Consider the following 17,519-nt stretch of genomic DNA (forward strand, 5'->3'; position numbering starts at 1 on the left):
TTCCCTCTTGCATCTCTACCTTGTATGGACATTACTCTTTCTCTATCGTCAATAGCACTCCCCCTCCCTTTTTTTACCCCTTGTATCCTCACAAAACATATCATACTCTTCCATCTCTATTCCTGTCGGGATGTTGTCCTCATCTAACCATGTCTCACTTATCTTTGATCGAACAGACGCAATTAGTGCAACCATTTCATCCACCTTGTTTCTTATACTTCTAGCATTGGTATAGAAACACAACAGTTCATTTCTGGATCTACAGCTAGTTCCACTGATACCACTCACTCGATGTGATCTCTCCATGCTGGACTGGGGCCATTTCCCTTTCTGCTTCTTCGTTTTAGAACCCTTTTCAATTTCATCTGTTTCCTCTTGATCCCTACACCCATTCTCTCATTTTCTATACTCATACCACTCACCTCCCCATTCATTTCCGCTTCTTCAATCTCTCCTGTCTTACTCTCCTGCTCTTCCACATCACTCCCCTCTCGATCTGATTCATTCTCTTTATTCACTTCTCTACCTTCCAGCAGCAGTCTCTCCAAGTATCTCACACCATAACCACTCAAATGCAGTCCATCGCTCCCATACAGCTCACTTCGTCCCTCAAACTCATTCCACACATTAACAAACTGTACTCCCATCTTCTCACACATTTCAGTCAGAATATCATTCATAATCCTTGCTACCCGCCTCATTTCACTACAATCATACTTCGGCAACAAACTGACTACCCTTCCCGTCTCTCTATTCTCTTTTATCTTTCCAAGCAGCCTCCTGACATTCATTCTGACATGCTCTTTGTTCTTTCTCAAGTCATTTGTACCAATTAACTCTTTTGCTCGCTCCCACCTCATATCCAATGCTTCAATCACTCTACTCATTTTACCGCATGGAAAACATACCTTGTGCATTCTATCCTCTAGCATACCTTTAATAATGTAGTCGCCATACAACGCCACTCGCTCATCTTTCGTTAACTCTTTCATGCCATCATGATTTATTTTAATAGTTTTGACCTGAATTCTCTTAATTTCATTCCGCATCCATTTCATTTCTTGCTTCATCCAATCCAATTCACCTTCCGAACCTCGAGACACATTCTCTCTATCATTAAATCTTTCTAACTTTCTAACTCTCGACCCCCCCTTCTCACTTTCCCTCTCATTCATCATTCTTTGTTTCCGTACTTTTGGTCCAACATACATCCAACTTTCACTATCATTCTTCTCACTTTTACTCTCATTCATCTTTCTTTGTTTCAGTAGTTTCAGTCCAACATGTCTCCAACTTTCGCCATCATTCATTCTTTTTTCGCTATCATTTATTCTTTGGATTTTTTTCACTTGCGATTTCTGCATCACGCCATTTCTACTTTCATTCGTTCTCTCAATTTCGTTTCTTTCCACCACTCTTGCCTCACTTTTGTCCCTTTTAACATCTGTTACGGTTTTCAAATTGCTCTTTTTCTTTTTTTTCTTGATTTTTTAACATTTTTTCGCCTGTCTTCCCGCCATCCTTCTCTTTCAAAAGTGCACTCGCGACACAATCGTTACTAACACTTTCTGTCATCAGTTTCATATTTGCATTCATCAGCTCCTCATTGAGGTCACACTTCGCACACACCCTTCTTCCATCCACGCTAAACATCCACAAATCATCTATGTAATTGAAGGAATACATATAACAGACCTCACACTTAATGAAACGACTGAAATCTAAATTAAAATCATGGAATTACAATGCCGCCACCATTTTTTTTTTTTTACTAGGTCTCACAATCCTTCTCTTTCAAAAGTGCACTCGCGACAAATTCGTTACTAACACTTTTTGTCATCAATTTCATATTTGCATTCATCAGTTCCTCATTCAGGTCACACTTCGCACACACCCTTCTTCCATCCACGCTAAACATCCACAAATCATTTATGTAATCGAAGGAATACATATAACAGACCTCACACTTAATGAAACGACTGAAATCTAAATTAAAATCATGGAATGACAATGCCGCCACCATTTTTTTTTTTTTTTTTACTAGGTCTAATAATAACGATTTCGTAAGTAAGTTTAGGCAAGAAAAATCCCCCACACCAATGATACCGGTAGCGCACAATGTTTACAGCTGCTCTTACTCCAACAATTACGCATATATAATTAATTATTTCTAGAATAACTTATCTGAATCAGGAGCTCTTCTTAGGTACGTCCACAGCGCTTGTCTCACTAGCGCCCTAATTTGAAATTTCTACTTCACTTTTCACCAATCTAATTTCAAAACAAAAGCAAAAAACTATGACATACTCAACTGTTTCTTCTTGTGACACCCTCTCAAAAATGTTGAGTCAGCATACAAGAAGGGATAGGGCATAAATTTTTTGAATCAATTTAAGACATTATAATGAAATCTGATAAAAAAAAGAAACATTACCTGAATAATTTAATAATGAACAAGAACAATGAAAAACAAAGTTAACTTGCCTCACCAACTCCATTGAAGGCCCTGAGGAGAAGATGAAACATCTGTCGAATGAGTTCCCTGTTTTCCAATTCTGACTCCTCTGCCCATTTTACAAGGGTGCTAATAATTTTCTTTGTCAAAAGTTCTGCCAAGTTGGAGGGAAAAAGTTTAAAGTTAATAGCATTTTAACATTATATAGAAAGATTCTAAGCTATTAACAATAAATTAATTCTTATTTATAGGCCCAAACTATAACATTACATATCTTGTTTTTGTGCATATGCATCTATCAGATGTTCCATATTGCTTTGATATTCAGAAAAGCAGGTTGCCTAGCAATGCTTTTAATTATTTTTTTATGTATTTTTTTCTAAGCCATATGGTTCTTGAAGAATTAATTATTTTTCATAAGAACATATTTCAAAATATTATTGCGAAGAGAGAACAATACTACAACTACCAGTACTACAAGACTGATGCTATGATCAATTGTTAGCTCTTTTCTCTGTTACAATTCTGGACTTTTTCTTAGTTTATTGATTATCACTTGTCTATGTTTCTGTGAAAGATTTTTTTTTGTGCTCTAAATGATGTCAAATGAGGTGGTGGTCATCGTATGTTATGCTTTTGTGCAGGCCTACACATTTTACTGCGTAAGCTTCCGTAACCAATAATCCCACGGAATAAGTTGGTTGCTTCTTATTCCTGGTAGTATCCCATGTCTGTCAAAGTATGTGTTCACGGGGCCAGTTTGCCTGCTTTGCGAGAAGAAAAACCCCAGATAAATTGGCAGATAAAACCCTATTGTCCACACCCAAGACAGGCTAACTCGGCTATGGCTGATCCTTAAACTCCTCACGTCGTTGACTGAAATTGAACCTAGGACACTCCTTCCCCAGCCATATGATTGCAAAGTGCAAAGCTACTAGGCTAACCGTGCAGACATATAGGAAGTATATTAGTGGGTATTTAGATATATCATGGAGGATATATTAGTTGGATTTCGCTAGAGAAATGGAAAGGGAAGAAAATTTGGAATACTGCTTTATAGAAGAAGGTACTCATTATGAATAATTTTAATTGTAATTATAGAAATATTGATTGGCATAAAAAGCTAAGTATCAAGGAGCAAGAAAATTAATTTCTTATATATTTGAGTGACACTACCTTCAACATTATGTAACATGAAGCAGTATGTAAAGGGCAAGAAGGATTGGGAATCATTGTTACTGAATGTTATTGTGAACAATGTGTCAAATCTGCCATTTGAAAAATGCAACTATTAGGTAATCATATGTATGGAACTCAACTATTTGTTTCTATGAGGAAAGAATATGTGAAAAACAACACGGATTGATATGGTCATTTGTCTTTAGTCCATACCATTATCATGCATAAACACAGCTTTTTCAACAAGCATTTTTCTATATTTCCATTTAAATGCATGGATGATGCCCAGTGGTGTAGCTAGAGCTTTTGTTGCCCGGGGCAGTCCCCGAGTTTGGCACCCCTCTCAATACACACCAAAAATACTATAAAAAGTCAAAACGACGTATAAGGAAATAAATTAAAACACTATGTTTATTTTTGAAGTAAAACTTTAATTTCAACATTCACATTCTAAAATGTTATTTTTCTTGCTTTTCTGTTAGCAAAATCGTCGGTCTATTTCATAGTAAGGTAGGTAATTCTTAATCATTTTTATTTAGAAAAACTCCTCTCACAACTAGCAACACTTACAGCAATTGCGAGGAAAATTCACTGTAGTATTACAATAATTGGAACTGAGTTCTCGAGACTGTATTTTAGAATTAACTGCAAAAGTTCAAAAATGTTCAAAGTACCACCCTGGGCGGACCGCCCTCTCCGCACCCCCTCTAATGGCATATAAAGACATATCATTAAAAAAAGTGGGACAGATTTGGACAAGCACATATTTTGAGCGATGAGTAGGGTTTTGCATAATTATTTTAGTTATTTTAATATTTATTAATTAATTTAATAAGAAAGTATTAGTTAAGTATTTTCATGTATGAATTGAAATAAGTCTATTGTAAAATACATAATTTGAAAGGAATATTTTTTATTTTTTATTTTTTAAAAATTTCTTTATACATTTATGTGTATCAGGCTAACTCTCTTTTAATACCTCTACAGTGTAGAAAAATTAAGAATGAGTTTTTCCGATTATCCAAAATATAGGAGATGAATCGGTGCTTGATAGCATTAGTCAATCCAAAGATTATTGGGATTTCTGAGATATGGTTGACAGAAGGTTGATATGGTTGAACGTCATTTGGTTTAAATTGGGTCTGTGACATAGGGCTTCAGCACTTTCTTTATATAAACGCTCATGCTTACATAGATCCTTATATAAACATGAGTGTTTATATAACCTCCACAGTCAGGAATAGATCTCTACTTTTTTCATGCAGTGGAACTTAAGTAGAACTGGATTATAATCCGACATGTTGATGTCAATATGTTTTATATGAATTATCCTATTTATAAGGGAAGAAGAGATATAAATTCAATCAATACGAGTACCAATACCTTGATTCATGTACGTGTAAGCCTAGAGATTAGGATTGTGAATCCTCCATGAGTCTACTAGTTGAGCATTGTCAAGACATGTTTTTAACTGTGCAGATCCCACTTTTCCACTCCTGGGGTGTCCTCCTATTTTGTCTAATGTTGGGCTTTCAATATAATTCCAGTCTCCAGTTGGAATGATGTAGTGAGCACTGTATAAATGTGGCTCCAATTCCTGGAAAAATTTTTGTCTACCTATTCCATTGAATGGAGCATAAACATTTATAAATCTTATTACACATCCACAGTGTTTCCAGTCTATTGTCAAGATTTTCACTTCTGCATCCCTTTGGATATTACAGAATGACCCAAAGAAGGGGACCAAGAATAAGAACTCCTACTCCAGCCCTGTTAAATCTTCCTAAGCTCCAATAAGAAAGAAGTGGATGCTTAAACTTAATTACAAATTTGTTGTTATTAAACCATAGAGTAGTAACCGGCAGAAGAAAGATGGCAGTGGCTTTGTCAGTGCACAACTTTAACTTAGACTTCAGTTGTTTCGTGAAGTGCGAAGTCAGGCAATGAATTCCACTCGTTCACCACCCTCCAGGCAAAAAACTTTGTTCTGACACCTTTGTTAACCACACTCTTCTTTAATTTCCAGAGGATGACCTCTTGTTCTTTCATCACTATCACACAGTTGAAACATTTCCCCTGCATCAATCCTATAAAAACTTTTCAGTAATTTAAATGTTTCTATCATATCCTCTCTTCTTCACCTATCAACCAATCTCTGCAATCCACAAGTTCTCAATCTATCAATGTAGGGGACATTTTTTATATCACTCACCAACTTGGTCACTCTTCTCTGAACCCTCTCCACAGCCTCCTCATCTCCAAGGAATCCAGGTGACCAGACCTGAGCATAGTAATCCAAATGTGGAAGTATCAATGCTTTATAAAGGGGATTAATAATCTCTTTATCTCTGGATGTCAGTGTGTTCCTCAACAACCAAGTAATCCTATGTGCAATCTTGGACACCTTAGCAATGTGTCCTCTGAACTTCATCTCCCTATCTACCAACACCCCTAATTCCCTAGCCTCATCAATCTCTTGGAGTACCTTTCCATCAATGTAGTACACAGCTGGTAGTCTTTTAATCCCAAAATGCATGATTTACACTTTTCCACATTGAACTGACATCCATTATCTTTTGCCCATTTTACCAGCTTATTTAAATCATCCTGCAAACTTTCAACATCAGCTTGATTTTTTATTGCGCTATACAATTCTGTAATATCATCAGCAAACAACTGAATATCTCCCTTTAAGCCATTTCCAATATCATTTATATACAAATTAAACAACATTGGCCCAAGCACAGAGCCCTGAGGCACACCACTGGTCACCCGCCTCATTCTGGACTCGGCTCCTCCATACACCACCTTATGGTATCTCTCCCTGAGCCATTCTCCTATCCATATCACCAATTTAATATCCATTCCCATCTGCTCCAATTTGCTTAACAGAGTTCCATGGGATATCATGTCAAAAGCCTTAGCAAAATCCAGAAGTACCACTGTGTAGCCTGCTGCTTTGTCCAACTCAGATGTTATTCTATTATGAATAGTTAATAGATTGCTAAGGCAGGATCTACCTTTAACAAAACCATGTTGGCCTCTATAGAGTATTCTATAGAGTATCTTTAGAGCCACCCTTATGCAAACGAACCACTTTGCCTAACTTCCACTCCCTAGGAACCATACCAGAGTTCAAACTTAAATTAAATATCCAAGTAAGAGGGGTTGACAATTCATTTGCACATTCACGCAACACCCGAGCTGATATTCCTTCTAAGCCCACAGCAGTGTTTGTATTTAAATTTTGCAATATATTTAATACCTCTGATTCTTTAGCTTCAATTCTCACATTAGGTATTGCTACAGGTATAGAGATATCCTCACTTGGGTGATTGACTTTTGAAAAGTGATCACTCAGTAACTCGACTATTACATCTGATTTTGTCACCTCAATACTATCAGCACCCACTAAAGTTATCCTTCCGAAGTCATTCTTCCTCTTACTTGCCACATAGCGGAAGAACTCTTTGGGATTATCCTTGATCTCTTTGGCTAAGGTCTTCTCATAATCTGATTTAGCTTTTCTTACTATGCTGGTAACCTTCCTAGCTTGAGCCTTGTACTGCTCATGGGTGTACTGGTCGCCTTTCTCCTTGTAAATTCTCCATAACCTTTTCTTTTTTGCAGATCAAGCTTGATACTACTGCTCATCCATTTAACGCCTGCCTTGTTTGACCTTCTGACCATGGGGACACAATCTGATATTGCTTTCCTCAGATACCCGCTGATTTTATCCCATGCACTTCTAACATCTTTCCCTTGCAATATGTTCTGCCATGGGATGGCTGCAAGCTCACTCCGAAGCTTGATATAATTGCCTAACCTGTAGTTCCATATATACCCTTTCTTAACAGAAAAATCCACAGATTTTGTAACCTCCCAAGTCAATATCACATGATCACTTTCACCAATTGGAGGTAACTAGGACACCTTACTTATGCATATAACCTCTGAACCAATAACCCGGTCCAACACTCTCACACTACATGTCCTTTCAGTTATGTGCTGTTTCAAGTAATTATCTCATAGAAGATGTATGAACTCCATTTCCTTTTTGCTACGTAATATTTCCTCCTTCCAATTGATATCACCGTAATTAAAATCCCCCATAATAATCACTAAGCCTTCACTCATTGCATTAATTTGCTGATGCATGAATTCAATATCTCCCCCTGCACTCCCTGGCCTGTAGCAGCATCCAACTGTATATTTGGCTGCATTGGTCACTACTTCGCACCAGACTGCCTCAAATGAACTCTCATTCACATGTCTATCATCTTGATATACTACTATCTTTGGCTGCAACACATCAGCTATCATCAACAGTACTCCTCCTCCTGTTCTATCTTCTCTATCCTCCCTGAAAATACTGTACCCATCACATTCAATTCCAGTGACCACATCTTCTGCTGACAGCCAAGTTTCACTAATGCCTACAACTTTTGGTGAGATTGCACTGACTAATGCCAAAAATTCTTCTCTCTTATTTCGAATGCTTCTAGCATTGGTATACAAAAATTGCAGATTCCCTCTAGATCTTGTACTGGCTTTAAAACTGATATATAAGTCACTAACTTCCGTAGTCCCATGCCGATTTTTATCCCCTCTCTTCTGCAATTTATTCTGCACATAAGGATCAATAAATATATAATCAGCTAAAGTTTCTCTCGCTTACACTCAACCTTTTCAATATTAGTTTCCCTGCCCAATAACTTCAACTTGTTCAGAAAACGATAACTTCTTCAATCGCTTATGTCCTTCCATGTTAAGATGCAGTCCATCTCTAGCATACAACTGCCTTTTTCCTTCAAATACACTCCAAATATCAACAAATTCCAGACCGCTTTTTTTGCACAATTTTGCAATCATATCATTCATTATCATTGCTCATCTACTTAACTCGTAATTGTCAAAACAAGGCAGCACACACACTATACTCCCATTGACACTTTTCCTCTTCACAATATCTAATAATGTTCTTAAATCTTTTCCTACCCAATTTATACTACCTCTCAGGTCATTCGTACCCACCATAACTATCATCTTGTCTGCTTCATGCCCTCTCTTTATCGCTAAAGCCACTCTTTCTATTGTCCCACCAGCCAAGCACTCCACATGCATACCACTCTCCATACCCTTAGTCATAGAATCACCATATATCTTACCACTCTTAACTTCATTCAAGTCCACACTCATGGACTCATTCTCTACGCTATTCAGCATGACTCTCCCAGCTTCATTACTTAATGCTCTATTACTTACCCCCCCACTCTCACAACATCTCGTTTCTTCTAGGCCACTTGTGGCTTTATTTTGTTGACTCCCAATCACTCCCATACTATTTATTACTGCATCATTCACCAAAGACTCACCCATATGTAATCCTGTTCTAGTTACTTCAGCTAAAGTAACCTCTATAGTCCTAATTTCTCTGTTTAACACATTAAACTCAGCTTTAACTTCCAGTATCTCCTTACCAAGCACTTCCACTTCCTCATGAAGAAGATGAAGGTCATTTTTCATTTTCATAAACTCCCGCCAAAGTTCTTCCACTATGGTCACAATGTCAGCTTCCATTCCTAAATGCTCCAGCCTATCCCGACACTTCTCACATACGTCGACATTTTCGTTCTTCTCATTTAGCCAGACCGACCACAGATCCTTCACATTTTTCAGCGCATACATATAGCAGTTTCCGCAATGCATCCATTGTGAAAAATCTAATGCTGACCCAGCCTTTCATGTAGAAGTAGAAGTCCTGCGTGCCGCTGACGTACGTTTCTTGTTGGACGCCATCTTTACACGTTGAAATGATGAAACAAACGGCAGTGAAAAAACAATATATACAACACAGTTCCAAACAATAACATCACTGAAGGACACTTGTATCTAACCGATGCACAACTGCAGCGCAATTTGTGACAAAATGCCACACTATATTTAACTTTAAAAACACGTTTTCTAGACTAGCTAAACACCAAGTAGAGATGCAAGAGGGAAATAGTGCAGTGGGTTTGAAGCAGTATGGTGTGAGATAGAAGTCAATGGAATGAAATACTTGGTTGGATGTTGTTATACACTAGGAAATGTGGATGGTAGTGACTGAAATTTATAATCAAATTAGCCAAGCAAATAAGAAAAGAGTGATCATTATGGGAGATTTTAATTATGGCAATATAGATAGGAATGATGAGATAGCAATAGGAAGTAAAGAAAATGAGTTTCTTGAGTTTTGAGGGATAACTACCTCAGACAGTATGTAATAGAGGGCACACGAGGATTGTGGGTCTTGGATTTGATCATCTCATTAGAGGATGTAATTATAAATGAAGTCTCAAATCACCCACCAATTGGTGAGAATGACCATGAGGTGATTACCTGAGTGGGTCCAAGCAGTGTGAGGACATCAGAAAAGAGTATATGTAGAACAACAAGGGGGGGGGGGTTAAGAAAAGCTAAGGATACAGCTTGCAGTCCTCCAAACTACCCAAATCATCTTGCAAAATTTTGACATCCTGTGCACTCACTATTGCTCTACCCAACTTTGCATCATCAGCATACAAGTGAACACTTCCTCTCAGATCCTTTACTATATCGTTAATGAACAAATTGAAAAGTAGTGGTCCAAGAACAGAACCCTGCAGCACACCACTAGTCACAAGCCATCTTTTGGACTCTATTCCTGAATAAACCACTCTCTGATATCTCTCCATCAGCCACCCTCCTATCTATCTCACCAACCCTTTATCAATCCCCATATGCTGCAGTTTACTGATTAGAGTTCCATGTGGTATACTGTCAAAGGCCTTAGAAAGGTCCAGTAGAATCACTGTAAACTCATTACCCTTATCCAGTTCAGCTGTCACTCTGTTATAAAACGTAAGCAAGTTACTGAGGCATGATCTACCCTTCACAAAACCATGTTGTCCCCAATACAGTATCCCATTTTCATCTATCCAATCCTGTATTCTTCTCTTGACTAATTTCTCCAAGACCTTGACACCTATTCCTGATATGCTAATCTGTCGGTAATTTACAACAGCAGTCTTGGAACCTCCTTTATGCAGTGGAACTATTTTCCCCTCTTTCCACCCCCTCGGGAGTGGGGGTAGAAAGAGGGGAACTATACAAATATATATACAAGTTGCGCTACTCCTGAAAATACTTCAGGCGCAAAGGTTGTTTGTTTACACTTGAATAAAGGATTAAACCAAGTACATAAATTCTTGGTATCTTTAATTTATAGTATAAGCACGTGGAATAACTTCCAACAATCATCTCCCTTTAACGAACTCATGCTGATAACCACAGAGAATACTGCTGTCATCAACTCATTTCTGTATCCTACTTCTCAGCAGTCTCTCCAGTACTTGCACCACAACTTCAATTATACAGACTGGCCTATAATTGGAAGTTACAGCCTTTATGTTGTGGATCTGTGCTTGGGCCATTCTTGTTTAATTAGTACATAAATGATATAGGAAATGGCTTGAGGGGAGATATTCAGTTGTTTGCTGATGATGCAAAGTTGGGTAGTGCAATAAAAAATCAAGCTGATGTTGAGAGTTTGCAGGATGATTTAAATAAGCTGGCAAAATGAGCAGAGCAAAGCAAAGTAATGGATGTCAGTTCAACGTGGAAAAGTGTAAGGTTATGCATTTTGGGATTTCATCAATGTAGTGTCGGCTGTGTACTACATTTGTGGAACAGTACTCCAAGAGATTGATGAGGCTAGGGAATTAGAGGTGTTGGTGGATAGGGAGATAAAGTTTCAGGGGACACATTGCTAAGGTGTCCAAGATTACACATAGGAATAGGTGGTTATTGAGGAACACACTAGCATTCAGAGATAAAGAGGTTATTATTCTCCTTTATAAAGCGTTGATACGTACACATTTAGATTACTGTGCTCAGGTCTGGTCGTCTGGATCATTTGGAGATGAGGAGGTTGTGAAGAGGGTTCAGAGGAGAGTGACTAGGTTGGTGAGTGATGTAAAAAATACTCCCTACATTGATAGATTGAGAGCTTGTGGATTGAGAGGTTGGTTGATAGGCGGATAAGAGGGTATATGATAGAGATATTTAAATTAATAAAAGGTTAATAAAAGGAAAAAGAACAAGAGGTCATTCCTGGAAATTAAAGAAAAGTGTGGTTAACAAGGGTGTGAGAATGAGATTTTTTGCCTGGAGGGTGGTGAATGAGTGGAATTCATTGCCAGACTCAGTTGTGAGTTCTTCATTTGTAAATGAATTCAAGAAGAGATATGACAGATATTGTTTTGCTAGTTTGGGTCTCCCATGATGAGTCTACTGACTCCATGGAGATACCTGTAATAATAATAATAATAATAATAATTTATCTAGTGTAACAATTTTATCCTCTTTCCACTCCCTTGGCACCAGTGCTGTTGCAAGACTCTTATTAAAACGGCATACCAATGCTACTGCCAATTCCATGGAACATTCCCTTAAGATGCGTGGTGATATGTCATCAAATCCTCTCACCTTATTTGCATGAAGTTTATTTATTTTCCCAAATAACTCTGGCTCACTCACAATTTAACCATCCCCTCATATGTCCTCTACACTTAAGTTCTTCATGATTCCACCCCGATAAGAATGAAACATCCTTATAAATTGATCACTGAATACCTCAACAATGTTTTCTGCAGCAGTTACCATTCTACCACTTTCATCCATCATCTTCTTCTTACCATGATCATTCTTCCTTCTACTTGCCAGATATGTAAAAAACTCTCTAGGATTTTTCTTCACCTGATTTGCCAGTTTCTGCTCTTACTGCACTATTGTTTTCCATACTAGGTGAATCACTCTTGTGGCTTGTTCTTATCACTTTTCATGTAACTGATTATTACCATAATTCATCTTGTACTTCCTCCAAAGTATCTTCTTTTTCCAGATTTCTTGCTTAAGCTCAATATTCACCCATTTTACACCTACCTTATTTAGCCCTTTGCCCTTCAGAATATATTCACATATTGATGCTGTTATGTTTTCTTTGTCAGTTCCCATGCAGCATTTATTTCCTTACTGCTCAACTCCGCATTCCATGTTATGGCTCCAAGTTGTCTCCTAAGCTTGTCAAAATCACCAGCTTTATAATTCCACTTATATCCTTTCCTCACAAAAGTCTGCATATGGCTAGTCACAACCCATGTGATCACTTCATCATCACTTTCACCAACTGGAGGAAAGTGTGAAACCCCTCTCACAATTACATCCTCTGATGAAATGATCAGATCATGAACTCTCAATCCTTGTATGCCCTCCTTCAAGTGCTGCCTGAGATAGTTATCTCTCAAGAACTTGAGAAATTCATTTTCCTTACTCCCAAATGCTAACTATTCCTTCCAATCTACACCACTATAATTAAAATCAACCACAATAATTACCCTTCCTTTGTTCACTAATCCAAGTTTATACATTTCTTCATCAGCACCCTCCACATTCCCAGGTCTATAGCAACATCCAACTTAATATGTCTTCCTGTAAAACCCCACGTTACACCACACTGCCTTATAACCATTGCCACTATTTCTCCCTTTCGTGTCTACATTATATGGAGATAATTCTCCTGCTATCATCATCAGCAGCATTCCCCCCTCCCTTTTGTCCTTTCTATCCTCACATAAAATACTATATCTTCCATTTCTATTCCTTTTTAGAACAGCATCTTCGTTCAACCATGTTTCACTTATTCCAATAATTTGGACAAATAAACTCAATCAGTGAGACCATTACATCTCCCTTATTTCTGATACTTCTGGCATTTGTAAACAAACACAGTAATTCATTTTTAGGTCTATAACCAGTACCATTCAAGCCACTTTTTGGTTGTGATTTTCCCACCACACCTGCCCAATCACCTTTATCACCACTTATGACAAATATCTTGACAAACCATCCACATTCATATACTCCACTTCATACACACATTAACTGCCACTTTCGACATCCTCTATTCCCTATACCGTATCTCCCTGTCTGCCAGGGCTCCCCATTTCCCTGTTCCTCTTGCATTCCTGTTCTCTCTTCATCTCTCATGCCACTACTGTTTTCACTGCCAAGCCATTCTCTCTCTCTTGGCAGTGGAAACAGTAGTGGCATGAGAGATGAAGAGAGAATGGCAATACTGTTTCCACTGCCAAGCCATTCTGTCTCTTCCTTCCACTCTCCTGATTTTTTCCTTCATCTCTTTTTTCTGATCTCTTGCACCCATCATACACTGTACTTCCATCCAGCAACACTTTCTCCAGTGCACTCACTCCAAAGCAATTCAAATGCAAAACCCATCATACCTGTATAATTTCATTCTTCCCTCAAACACATGGCATACATCCCCAAATTGTACTCCCTTCTCCTCACAAAGGTCTGCTGGCATACTATTCATGATTTTGGCTCTCCGTCGCAACTCTTCATTGTCATACCTTGGCAACACACTGACATCCTTTCCTACCACACTGTTATCTTTCACTCTGTCTATCTTCTATCTATCTATTCTATCTATCCATCTTCTATCCATCAAGCTCTGAAGTTGGCATCCCTCAGTCTATCTTCATAACAGACAGTCCTGATACTCTTATATAATCTTTGTTATCTGTCTTTGTACTCTTTCTATCTGAACTTTATAGGCAAATTCTAGTATCTTCCTGGCAAAGTGGATAGCATTCTCACTCTTCATCATACAGGATTTGAGTTTGAATTCCTTCCCATACATGGATGTTTGTTACAGGATTTAGATAGTATATGAATTTCATCACTTGGCTTGCTAAATTTATGTTTTATCTCTAGAGAAAAGTTTCTGGATTATGTAACCCTTAGCCTACTCATTAATAACAATGCTATTGTGTCATTATTAATTAGTAGGCTAATGTAGGTTTCCAACCTTTTAGGATGAGATTTTTTTTTTTTTAAAGCACTCGTTCCAGCAAGAATAACTACAGTTATTTAATTGGAGCAGGTGCTGAGATAAAGAAATAATGCAAAGAAATCCCAAAGGTCATTAAATTTGGCAGCACTGTAATGCTATAGAATACAAGACTGAGAATGATCAGTATAAGGATGATCTGCAGAAAAAGAAACACAGACAAGGTTATAATTAGAGCTACTACCAAGAAAATAGCTAACGTCAGTGGTGCATTTAAATTAACACATTATTATCAATCTGCATATTATTTTATGCAAATGTTGGTTTCACAGTGGTGTCACTATAAGGGCAACTTGCTTTTCACTTTTTTTTTTTTCTATCACAGAGTTAGTCAGTCTTGGGTTGATTATCCTACATGTGCTTCAGATTTTCTCTTCAGAAACTTAAAACTGACTGTAAACACATCTTGTGGTGTTACATATATTTTATTGTGGTGTTACATATATGTTACATATATGTAACATACTGTAAAGGTGTAAAGCAGGAATGTGGTTAATTTCTGTAGTTCATGTTTTTGCTACAATGGAAGGCTGTGATAATAATATATGTGATAAGTTATTAATAGTGAAGAATTTATGGAGACAAAAACACATGTGTTAGAGTAATTACTTTACTTATAATAATAATTATTATTATTTTGTGACACGTCCAAGGATTCCAAAGACTCATTAAGGGAGGGCATCTGCTCTACAACTCTCCATCTCCACCACTTAACTGAACTACTGCCCACCACCGCCACTAGTATTTTTTGTCTGTAAACTGCATGTGTTCTGAAGGCTAATTTGTCTGCATGTGGGAATGAAAAACCTGAGTTTCCAGGAGAAAAAACCCTGCTACCTCCACATGAGATCAGCTAGCTCACCTTCAATTGAAAAAAAAAAAAAAAAAAAAAACATATGGAAGGAATCTTCAATGAGAATCGAATTAGGCCTTATCCAATTGAAGGGTGCAATACACCGTTGTTCTTCCAACTGCGCTACAAAGTCACTTGATGTTTTGATTTTTTTAGTAAAAACAGGCATGAAAAAGTTAAGATTGCAATGATTTCTTTAAAACTAATTTAATTAAAAAGCATCTAATTAAGTGGACCATTTTTCGATATTTATTTATCACTGACTTAGATACAATAATACAATATATTTAAGAACACTGATCTGAAGTGAAAGAATAATAAATAACATAATGCAGATGTTACTGACATCTGTATCATAACCAGAAGTTTATTAAAGGTAACGGCAGTTTGATTTAAAGTTGTTATATATTATCAGATAGAGGATTTTTTTACAGCAGTTTGAAGAATACAGAATTTCATCTATTGAAATACGATCATTCATTTGGTATGCAAACTGATATAATTTTTATTTTTTATTTTCCTTTTTTACAGAGATATTAGTTTCAAAAGGGAACCAATATTTTTTTTGTGTCTTGGTCATCTCCCCCTCCCTTTAGACATAATTCAGTGTGCATAGAAACATACACAATGACACATGCATGTGAGTGCACACACATGCATATATATTACTGAATTGTTTTGAATATTTCAGTATAAAAATTTTGTACTTTACCTTCTGGCCTTGGCCCTTCTGGTTCTTCTTGCTTTTTTTCTTCTTCTGCAGCTTTAACCATCTTAACAAAAGATACAATTCTTTGCGTCCATGGTTTTGATGGTTCTTCAGGAGAAGCTGCTTCTTCTTTTTCTTCTTCAGCAGGTGCACAAGCAAGTTTTAATTTATTAACTAGTTCCTCATGGAAATTTTTTAATGAATCTCTTAACTCTTCACCACATGAACATTGATCAGCCTGATCATCCTCCAAGTTTTTGAAGTTTAGAATGGCTCTCATCTTTATGTTAACAGAGTCAACAAAAGAAACATATTATTAGAAGATTAATTTTATTTACTATATCAAAAATATTATTATTATTATTATTATTACTAACATCTGATCTCCATAAAGTCAAATGACTCATCACAGGAGTCCTTTGACTCTAAGGAAAAAGACTCCATGACTTTGATTCCATGCAAAAAGACTGTCAAACTGAACCTCAAACCTATTCACAATTTCTGCACTCAGCACACTTTCATGCAATACATTTTGCACACCGGTCTTTCTCTCTCCATGCAAAGAACCTACTTTTCACTCCTCTGTTCACACCCTTCTTAAATAGCTTCCAGGAATGGTCTTTAGTCCTACTCTTGCCTCCCTCTCTTCTATGAAAGCTCTCCTCCATATTAATCTGGTAAGCATTTCCCCTTTTTACGGGAGTTCACGGTACCATCTAGTCCCCCCAAATTTTATCCGGGCTCTGGAACTGGCATAGGCTGATGAATCAGACCTATGGCTAGGTCAGTATTCCTGACTGTAATCTTTGTGTGTCCTTGGACCGGTTTGCCTGCTGTGGGATGAAAAACACCAGATAACCTGGCAGAAAAAACCCTGCTGTCCATGCCCAAGACCCGGCTAACTTGACTCTGGCTGAGGACGATCCTTGAGCATATGGTTGCGAAGCACAAAGCCACTAGGCTAACTGTGCGGACATTAATCTGGTAACAACCCCTGACCAACTTACATGTCTCAATCATATCCACTCTTATTAAGGCTCTGTATGTTGCATTGCCCAACCATATCCCCAGGCATATGGTTGCGAAGCACAAAGCCACTAGGCTAACTGTGCGGACATTAATCTGGTAACAACCCCTGACCAACTGACATGTCTCAATCATATCCACTCTTATTAAGGCTCTGTATGTTACATTGCCTCAAACTCTCATCATATCTGACATTCCATATGACCTGACACTATCTAAGTAAACCTTCTCTGGATCCTCTCCAATAAATTGTCATTCACTTGAAAACCATGCAAACAAATATATGCATAGTAGTCCATATGTGGCCTGATCAAAGCCTTATACAAAAGGAACCATAACCTCTTTG

The 17,519-nt window shown here is 37.5% G+C and overlaps 1 protein-coding gene across 3 annotated transcripts in view; it reads right to left on the reverse strand.

Annotated features, from left to right (window-relative positions):
* The window catches only part of RyR (Ryanodine receptor), a 1,703,288-nt gene that overhangs the window by 989,539 nt on the left and 696,230 nt on the right, over positions 1 to 17,519 (reverse strand). For all 3 annotated transcript variants that reach the window (XM_090399345.1, XM_090399347.1, XM_090399344.1), the window contains exons 48-49: positions 16,151 to 16,427; positions 2,485 to 2,609 (exon numbers count right to left, since the gene is read on the reverse strand). In XM_090399345.1, the coding sequence (XP_090255471.1) occupies positions 2,485 to 2,609; positions 16,151 to 16,427 (402 nt within the window). The remainder of the gene's footprint in view (positions 1 to 2,484; positions 2,610 to 16,150; positions 16,428 to 17,519) is intronic.

The sequence above is a fragment of the Typopeltis vanoorti genome, chromosome 10, assembly GCF_054136105.1.
Source record: "Typopeltis vanoorti isolate ZY-2024b chromosome 10, IOZ_Tvanoo_1.0, whole genome shotgun sequence".
Taxonomy (NCBI): domain Eukaryota; kingdom Metazoa; phylum Arthropoda; class Arachnida; order Uropygi; family Thelyphonidae; genus Typopeltis; species Typopeltis vanoorti.